General features: G+C 35.4%; 2 protein-coding genes across 6 annotated transcripts; both read right to left on the bottom strand.

Moving 5' to 3' along the window:
* Window positions 1-96: 96 nt before the first annotated feature.
* On the bottom strand, window positions 97-6,967 carry LOC123005701 (proton channel OtopLc-like). 4 transcript variants are annotated; one of them, XM_044399581.1, is made up of 8 exons: window positions 6,343-6,424; window positions 5,118-5,459; window positions 4,505-4,696; window positions 4,342-4,455; window positions 3,152-3,375; window positions 2,862-3,038; window positions 2,645-2,805; window positions 97-2,539 (listed from the first exon to the last, which is right to left on the bottom strand). In XM_044399581.1, the coding sequence occupies exons 2-8, from the start codon at window positions 5,180-5,182 to the stop codon at window positions 1,382-1,384; spliced, it is 2,091 nt and encodes a 696-aa protein (XP_044255516.1). In that variant the 5' UTR covers window positions 5,183-5,459; window positions 6,343-6,424; the 3' UTR covers window positions 97-1,381. The 4 variants fall into 4 exon arrangements, with proteins under 4 accessions (XP_044255516.1, XP_044255515.1, XP_044255518.1 ...); XM_044399580.1 differs by lacking the exon at window positions 5,118-5,459 and having other exon boundaries at window positions 6,343-6,966; XM_044399583.1 differs by lacking the exons at window positions 5,118-5,459; window positions 6,343-6,424 and adding an exon at window positions 4,748-5,060.
* Window positions 6,968-7,451: 484 nt separating this feature from the next.
* Window positions 7,452-8,687, bottom strand: LOC123005710 (vesicle-associated membrane protein 7). Of its 2 annotated transcripts, none has more exons than XM_044399592.1 (5): window positions 8,499-8,687; window positions 8,243-8,446; window positions 7,962-8,190; window positions 7,841-7,908; window positions 7,452-7,791 (listed from the first exon to the last, which is right to left on the bottom strand). In XM_044399592.1, the coding sequence occupies exons 2-5, from the start codon at window positions 8,444-8,446 to the stop codon at window positions 7,627-7,629; spliced, it is 666 nt and encodes a 221-aa protein (XP_044255527.1). In that variant the 5' UTR covers window positions 8,499-8,687; the 3' UTR covers window positions 7,452-7,626. The 2 variants fall into 2 exon arrangements, with proteins under 2 accessions (XP_044255527.1, XP_044255528.1); XM_044399593.1 differs by having other exon boundaries at window positions 8,520-8,681.
* Between the last annotated feature and the right edge of the window lie 204 nt (window positions 8,688-8,891).

The following is an 8,891-nucleotide window of genomic DNA, read 5'->3' as shown; positions in this document are numbered from 1 at the left end:
GAAAGATTAAACTGTTTTTCACTTTGGCACTTATTTACGAAACTCAGAAAGTGAAACTGAAGTAAGAGTCGAATAAATAAGACAAATTCACAATGTGTGATATTTTATTATTATTACGATACATTTAGTAAATAACTTGCAATTAAAATTAACATTTAAATAAATCAAATGATGGCTATATACAATAAAATTGTAAATGGATAACAAATAATTTGCGAATAAATTATTTACAAATTTCTAAACTAATATGGCACAAAATAACAAACATAACTTAAAATATGGCTAAAAGCATTTCTGATTGGCACCATTAATTTTTTCTAAAATAAATACACAAATGTAACATTTAAAACTAGACTAAATCGGTCTGTGTAAAGTGGGTCTATTTTGAATATATAATTATCGACAAGGTATATTTCTTCTTTTTGACCCACTTTGTACATGACACTTACATAATACCTTATTATCAAAATCGTTATGATGCATCTAATTTTTATAAACTACAAAATATTGTTCCCAAAAATTTGTACATAACAAAGGATTATTAGTCAACGAGATCATCAACAAAAATTTTAACAAAAATCTCGTTGTTGCGAGAAATTCTAAACATCCATTGTACTTGTAATTAAAAAGCTATTGAGCCAAGTGTAAGTGGTACTAAGGTGCTTATTTTGTATTAAATAGGCAGGACAAAATTGAAGTTTGTACTTTAACAACTATTTCATAAAGGAAGACGGCTTTGTAAATTGCTATAAAAATGTGTAAAATGTGAGAGGTATAAAAAGGTTAGATATGAAGATGGGTTGACTACTCCTACAAACACTAATATGAAAATAGTTTTTGGTGTAGATCTGATGTCCGAAAAGATTAATTATTGTTTGAACATTGTTAACCCTGCATTGATCAAACTTCTGTTACTAGACTACAAAGCAATTAAAGGGCCTTTATATCGAACTATAATATAATTTGTGACTGCGGTGGATGTAACTCTTCACTTAAGCAATTAGGCGTATTAAAAATCTCTCCAAAAATATGAACTAAACCAACTAATTTTGAGCATTTCCGGGAGTCAGTCTTGTAACTCATGCTACGGGATATTTAGGATATGTAAAAACTACTCTAGGTTAGAATGATCGCTTAGGGAATCGCAGAAAATTCTTGCATATCCGGTTCCGTGAAGTCTTGCAACTACCAATAAGTTATGTAACACACACTCGTAATACACTGTCATAAAATACAAGATTTAATTAAAGACGACTTACGTTACTTGAAACTAGACTTTCATGATCAATAAACGAAGCTTTAATCTCACATACAACATCGACCATACTTGCCACTTCAGTCTCAAACAAGAAAAAAGCCAAGACTAGATTACCACAAACCGCTACATATAAGTCGGTTTGATCTTATAAGCGCGCTTCCAAATCTCACACAAGCAAACAGTTGAATGAAACCGATAAAAAATCGCCAATGGCATTGAGACATGTGTTATGATAGTCCACGCCCACAGCCCGTAAAAATGCAATTGGATGGGATGCGACTCGGCCCGGGATTTCTCCAGTGTGTTAATAGCCCACATTGCCAAATTGGTTACAAGGAGGAAAGTGACGATTTGGCGCCCGGGTTTCCGCCGAATTTGCTCCGGAGTGACACAACTGCGCCTAGACGCATCTAGAATAAATATTGTTTGACATGTAGTTTGCAAAAGGGAAGCTAAAGCAGTCACGAGGACCAAAACAGTGTTTCGCTGAATCGTGAACTGACCACCGATTATTGTAAACGTGCTGTAAATAAACATTCCAGTTTGGGCACCAATTAAGAGAATGTTGTCTAATTGTAAATTCTTGCTGCCGTCGTATTTGAGTTGGCGGACCTGCCACATACCAATTATGGATGCCAGAGTGGTCAAACCATAAAGTGTCAACTCGCAAATATTCACTTCGATTACCGCCAAACCAACAAACTCTGACCGAGATATCAGGACAAAGAATAAAATCAGAGATATGATTGTAAGGACTAGGAGGAGAATCCCAACGAAAAGCCCTTTGTGGGCCCTTGCGCAATCAACTGAATAGTGATGAGGGCTCCGTTTGTATGCCGAAAGGTCACTCTTAGCCCTAACCCCAGTTAATGGCAACTTCGATATGTTTTTCCACATGACATATAAAATTGCGGCACAAATTAGACTATATTCGATGGTACAAGGAAAAAGGAAAGGTGAAGCATCTTGAACTAGTGACCCTATAATGTTGGTACGTCTGCACTCGTAGAGGTGGTGTGGTCCTTTGAGCCCCCTTGCTACAATATGGTGGCCGTGGGCTTCCGGTGGATGGTCCATTGGGACTGCCGGGAGTCCCAAAATATTGTTTTTGTAAGGAATCCGATGCGAGATCCGGAGCGAGTTATTTTCCGGGTTGTAGAACGTTAAAATCTCGTGTTTGGTCTCTTGAACTAAGACATTCAACCAAACGGAAAGATTAGTCCCGATCATGTGCATTAAGCCGAATCTTGCAGCGACTTTGTGCCTGTAAACTCGCATTTGCTGGAACAAAGAAACACTAGATGGAGTTGTGTGGATCAATAGTGTGGGTCACAGAGGTCGCACTACCGGGTCGATATTCCATAAAAGTTTAATTTGCATGCTTACCTCGTTATTCAAAAAAATGAAATACATTTGGATAAAAATAAAAGCCATGCGAGTGGCTGGTGTTAATGCTAGGAGGACGTTATGGCATTTGGTGTCTCGTTCGAGTTCAAAGTATTGTCCAAATTCGAGTCCGGAGTAAATCATACTTCCGATTCCGAAAGCTGTAATTTTGAGTTTTGAGTAGAATTGAGGTGGAAGTAATAGTTGGGGGAATTACCAACTGCACCCATACGTAGATAAAAGCTTCCATAGTGGTTTTGTTTGGTAACTGTAGGTAAAGAGCTCCTTCTCGGGCGATTATACATTTGTGAACTGACCGTATCAGCACTCGTTTCCCCCGTATCATTATCAGACTCTTCATCTGAAATACTTTCTTCCTTACTTTTCGAGGTTTCTGCAAGTAAAGTTTACGCATCATTTACATCAGAACGCGAGAATCGCTTGTGAGTTATAACAGATATTACATTTTACGGATTTAACTCGAGCAAATATAATAAACATCCTTACTGTTATTAGCTTCTGCAACTCGTTTCCTTTTTCTTTTATCTCGGAGAAGCACGGTGTACATGTAGAGGAGGAAAAACATGCTTCCAATATAGAGATAAAGATAGTACGCTTCGTAGAACGAAGGAGGAACATACGTTGAAATAACTTCCGCCATAGGAAATGCTGTTCCCATCACCACCAATAATTTCCCGTACAGAGCCGACAAAGTCGTCGCCAGGGCGTCCCTGGAATGGAGCAATCAACGGCGCAATTAAAATCTAATTAGACCAAAATACGGAAACAGTACGCGAATTTTTTTTCATCAAAAGTGGCAAATATTTGTAGAACCCAAGATAGATTTAGGAAAACCAGGTTTTGTATTTTATAAACTTGTTTTTTATCAAAATAAAAAGATCAAAAATTTAATTAATTATACGATTAAAACATTTATTACATATTACCAAAGATGGATTTAGGAAAAATAATTTGTAAGTGACTAACTGTAATTGCTGTAACTTTTGTATTACTGTTTTGCACTTTTTAAGGTAAAATTAATTACAAAATCTTCGTAATTACTTCCACAAGGATCCCTTATAATGATAATTAATCTTGTATTATAAGCTTATATATTTTTTAATCAAAATAAGAAAACAAAAATGTCCAACGTTTTATAGAAAATTAGTTACCCGTATTATCAAAAATTTGAAGAAAAAAAGGTTTATGTTTTTTGGTGTCTTTTTTTTACTTTTTTAAGGTAAAATTATTTAGAAAATCGCCATAATTACCGCCACCACTCCTTTACAACGGGATAATTAATCTTGATCTTGTATACGTTTCTGGTTAGTTGATGTACAATAAAACTTGAAAGCCGCTTTGAGTAATGCTATTTTTACCATTTGTTGGGCCAATCTGTCCCGAAGCGTAAAATTTATCGCTGCAATATGTCCCCCTCATATCGTGGCGGGGCATGAATCGCGATGATCGAAATTATTACCAACGCTCTCAATAACATGCCAGAAACAGTAATTTTTCTCCCTTAAGGAGAGAATAGCGTAAATAAGGAGCACCGAGAAGGAAAAATCAATAAAAGGGAGACAAGTGCCAAATCAGGCATTCAAGCTACGCATTTCAAGTATCATCATAAAAACTTTGTGACAATGAGCCGAGAACAATCTCTTATCGCTTAATTTGCGTAGAATAATTAAACTTACGCTCCGAGTTGTCTCCATTCAATCTGTTTTTCCGCACGTGAAAGCCTTCTCATGACTGGAAACTGCTGATGGTAGCCTAGGGGCGCCACGGCGAGTGGTCCAGGTGACAAAGTTCTGAAAGTAGATTATTTATGAAGGCTTTCTTGTGCATTTTCGGGCTTACTTCGGGGGTGAAGCAATTTGGACGTGTGCAGTTTGTTTGGTGGATTTTGACGGAGAAGAATGATGACTCAACGTTTCTGGTGATACTATGACGGCAGAAGGGGATGCTGGAGATGGTAGTAAAGGGTCGCCACCCCCAAGTGCACTACTCCGACTGCCCCCACTCATATTTTGGGGCGGTATCGTTGGCCAACTATAAATAAAATCGCAATTAATTGTTAGTTTCGTTCGGAAATTGATTCACCCCAACAATGGGCAGTTGGAACAATAATTTCAAAGCGACACTGGGGGTGACAGTATCAAACATTGTAATCGATACAGTTGGCCCTAAACTACACACTGTGGGCTATTTTAGGAACCGTGTCATTTAGGGAAGTCAGATAAACATCCCTCTTTCTTACGAGTCGAGAGATAAAAGGACCAAGCTGTTAATTGGTTGAAACCTCTTCTAGGTTTCTATTTGAAAAAATGATCACCACACATGCCAGTACTTGTTTCCTCTTCAACAAGAAACTAAATTTAAATGAAGGCATTCTTAAAATAAGCCACATGTGTCCAACAAATTACGTGACAGAAATAGTCGAACAAATGTCGTAAATTTCAAGTATTGTTACCTTAAATGGCCTTCACATGTGCGGGTTAACCATACAGGTCCACCATCGTGACCCCTACTAGACATACTAAAGGGTAACTAAGCTGATGGGGCAATTATTCCATTGAGCCAAATCAAACCATTAAATGAGCGAATTGTTTCCCGCATGTTGTGGACCACTCGACCACGTGCAAATTATTTTATTCTTTGTTACAGGGAGTTAATGCATGCAATTTACGCAAAAATCCATGTGTAAAATCGTACTACTGTTGCGATTATAGGGTCAGCGAACTTTAACATAATTCATTGAACACACAACGAAAGGGTAAGTTATTAAAGCAGAAACGGGTTTCAATCGGAGAAGCTGAAAAAGTTTATCTCATTAGAGGGATTTCAACAAATCGGCGGAATTTACAGGCAGCGAAGCTTCCTTTAAATTTTCTTACCGATATTTATTATTCATTATAAACTTTTATATGGTCCCATCATATTTTTTTTAATCCATTTTTTAACATATCTTAGAATATACCAGAAAATGTTTTCCAATTCGAAATATTCGAATATATAAATATTCGAAAGGTATTGAATTTATTCTTGACTTCTTTTTCAAACCCGGAAAAAGTCTACTAAATAAATAAATCAAATATTTTTTAATATATTTATTATTTAGAAAAATGTAATTTTTTTAGACGTTGGTAAAATAACATTTTAGAAAAATCAAGAGATTACCTACAAATCTATTTTTGCAATCTTTTTGAGCAAAGGAATATTTATCATTTGTGTTTTTTTTTATTTATTTAAATGCTATAACCACCAAGAGACTCGTAAATTATGAGTCTCCCTTTCCACGCTTTTGCTTGCTTATTTTAGTTTTTGTGTGAAAGCGTTTTTGAAATATACACGCACGACAAGTGACATGTTTCCCTTCTCACACCCACTATTTTTATTGTTGATAAATTAGCCACTGCGGAACCATGTAAATAGTACAAATGGAATTCACAGAGACGTATAATTTAAAACTTTGTCATATTTTAATGATAATCGCTAGTGCACTATACTGGAACTGACATGAAACATGTCCGGGTCATGTACCGTTATAATTTTTCTTTCACATTCTCGTTTAATAATTGATTGGAGTGATATTCCTAATAAGGTAGAGGATGGACATTTGATCCGTTATAAACCGTGTTTGGGCTCTGAGATTTCGTTCAGGCAAGTTGAGTAAACTGATACAATAAATCACGTACCTTTCGCCTTCAGTTTTTCCGTACCCTAAAGCAGTGGGGGTTGCTGTGGTATCCGCAGTCGTGTCCCCGAGGTCAGCAGCGGAAGTAGTTGCCATTTCTTCAATATCCGAATCGATTCCTTTATCAAAATCCATATAAAACGAATCTCTCGAATCGCTAGATCCTCGTCTTAGCTTAAGACTCAAATCTGGCGAGCTATCATCCATTGTTAATCGATATTTTTTTCTACACACACACTAAAGACAATCTAAATTATTTCAACATTGTCTTTAGCCACGTGACGTAGTACCAAATGGTACTACTTCAGCAGGAACCTGCTACTGATTAATAATCACATCACGGAAATTTTTTCGATATTCAAATTATTTTTATTTTTTGTCAGCAAGAGATGTTATAGCAACGTTAAGGACTACATCACATAATTTTTCTACGTGTTGATCACTCGTTTTACTCAGGATCGCGTAATTTTACATTTTAACGCTTCCAACACCGTCCACACACAACTGATGCTCGGCTCTCTTTTATGTTGAGCGGTAGCTGCTGCGGAGTCAACGACATAGCTACACATCCAACATAGAGTAGGGGGTGTGTACCTCTAGAGGGTAGACGTTGTGGGGTAAAAGCATTGCGAGAGGATGCAGAGGGTTGAAACATCGATTTTACTCGCAATTCCAGTTGACTCACCTTTTACACGAACCGTGACACCGCGTTTGTTTATAGTACAAGTTCATTCATGGTATTGGCATTGTAAAATGGGCAGTACCATTATGGACACGGAGAACAATTTAAGAAAACAGCCATTTTTGCAATAGATGTGATTGTTGGGGCACATTATTTATATAAACTTTTTTTTTCTTTCTCATAAGATTCAAATTTCATACACAAAGTTTAATCTTCTGCATTTCAAAACTTCTCAAAAGTAATACGACGTAGTTATTATCATTCGCTTTTTAATTTTAGTCGCTGTTTGACAAAGATTGTTTCAATCATTTCTTATGACAAAGAAATAAAACAAAAATGCTCTCGCGTTGGAATTTCCTCAATTTTTTTGTGGTTTGCCAGAACAATTTTTTATTATGCATTCGGTTAGACTATAATAAAACTCAGAATGTTTTTTGTCTGTTTTATTTAACGACACTTTAAAAATAATTACAAAATTATAAATTAACTAGGATAAACTACATATAAGAATGGCTTTATCACTAATTTTGCGGAATCTTATATACATAAAGATAAGACAATACAATATTTAAGTAATGAATAAAATAAAGTATCTTTAAAATTTTATTTCTTAGCGATACAGCCTTGCCAGAGAAGACCTCCACAAGCCATGCAAACAATAAAATAAACAATCACAGTAATAATCACACCAATAATAACATAAAGCTTAATATTTTTCCAGAACATGGAACGTGCCAGATTGCGACTTGTCTTTCTGAATGTCACGGACTGAAACATATCTTTCAGAAAAAAAAACATTTTTTTATCAAATACTTACTCCACTATTCAAATTTTCAGCTTTATTTACTAAAAGTTCCAGCCTTTCTCCCCTCATTGCCACATTATCTTATCAAAAAATACAGTATATGTTACAGTGCAAAATATTTATTCATACTCACCTATATTCTTTACCATAATGTTTTTAAGTTCATCTAACTCTCCATGAACTCTTGAAATTGTATCGACGTCGTGGGATTCAGAATAATGTTTCATTTCGTTTGCTAGAACTCTGGAAAATTCAGAATTCATCGCATATGCGATCGCGGTATGAATGGAGTCCCCATATTGAGACCTGAAACGTCTTTTAATTTCATTGAGAAATAAAAACGCTCGTGATCTCTCAAATTCCTAAAACAAAATCGATAGAACTATTTTATATTTAACACTGCATTTACATTACATCGTCAGTAATACACATGTAAATAATTTGATTTTCACAAACATAATGGAACAAATAATTTCCATGTGAGTATGTCAACTTATCATCATGTGGTGGTATTTTTCCAATAATTTGTTCAGTAACTTCAGCAAAATTTCCGGCACAAGAGGCATATCGAACTAGGACTGTGCTTCCCCGAGATATTACACTATACAAAATAGGCATCTAAAATGAATAAACAATGTTAATTGCTCCTAAATAGTTAGAACGTAATTACGTTTTAATTTTTTCAGTTTACCTTGACAACTTTACATCAACGGCAAAAATGTTAAACACGTAATAATGATAACTCACAGCAAAACGAACACAAATATCTTTCGAATTATTCGATATTATAAAAGTTTGCAAAGAACAATAACAAAAACGTCATGTGTCACTATGACGTTTGGTTTACAAGTGCGCATGCGTCAATGATGACTCAGTCGATGTGCTAAATACCACACCAGTGCCGTACAACAATTTTTCGAAATTTTTGATAAAAATAAATTTTTACTACTGTTTTGTTATTGTTCAAATTTTTGTAAATTGTGACCACCAAAAATAAATATGAATTTAAATTAAATAGGTGTTGGAAGCGGGTCTACAAATTATATTTTTGGGCCACTTTTTT

The sequence above is a fragment of the Tribolium madens genome, unplaced genomic scaffold, assembly GCF_015345945.1.
Source record: "Tribolium madens isolate multiple individuals breed KSU strain unplaced genomic scaffold, Tmad_KSU_1.1 Scaffold_20;HRSCAF=117;Tcas5.2_LG4, whole genome shotgun sequence".
NCBI classification, from domain to species: Eukaryota; Metazoa; Arthropoda; class Insecta; order Coleoptera; family Tenebrionidae; genus Tribolium; species Tribolium madens.
The sequence above is the reverse complement of the archived record's forward strand: the minus strand, read 5'-3'. Positions and strand labels throughout refer to the sequence as shown.

Coding starts and splice junctions, on each gene's coding strand:
- LOC123005701 (XM_044399580.1), bottom strand. CDS start 6,548: ATGGATGATAGCTCGCCAGATTTGAGTCTTAAGCTAAGACGAGGATCT. Junction 3,039..3,151: donor AGTTGCAGAAGCTAATAACA/GTAAGGATGTTT, acceptor CTTTACTTGCAG/AAACCTCGAAAAGTAAGGAA. Junction 2,806..2,861: donor TCTACGTATGGGTGCAGTTG/GTAATTCCCCCA, acceptor TCAAAATTACAG/CTTTCGGAATCGGAAGTATG.
- LOC123005710 (XM_044399592.1), bottom strand. CDS start 8,446: ATGCCTATTTTGTATAGTGTAATATCTCGGGGAAGCACAGTCCTAGTT. Junction 7,909..7,961: donor CATTATGGTAAAGAATATAG/GTGAGTATGAAT, acceptor TTTTTTGATAAG/ATAATGTGGCAATGAGGGGA. Junction 7,792..7,840: donor CTGAAAATTTGAATAGTGGA/GTAAGTATTTGA, acceptor GATATGTTTCAG/TCCGTGACATTCAGAAAGAC.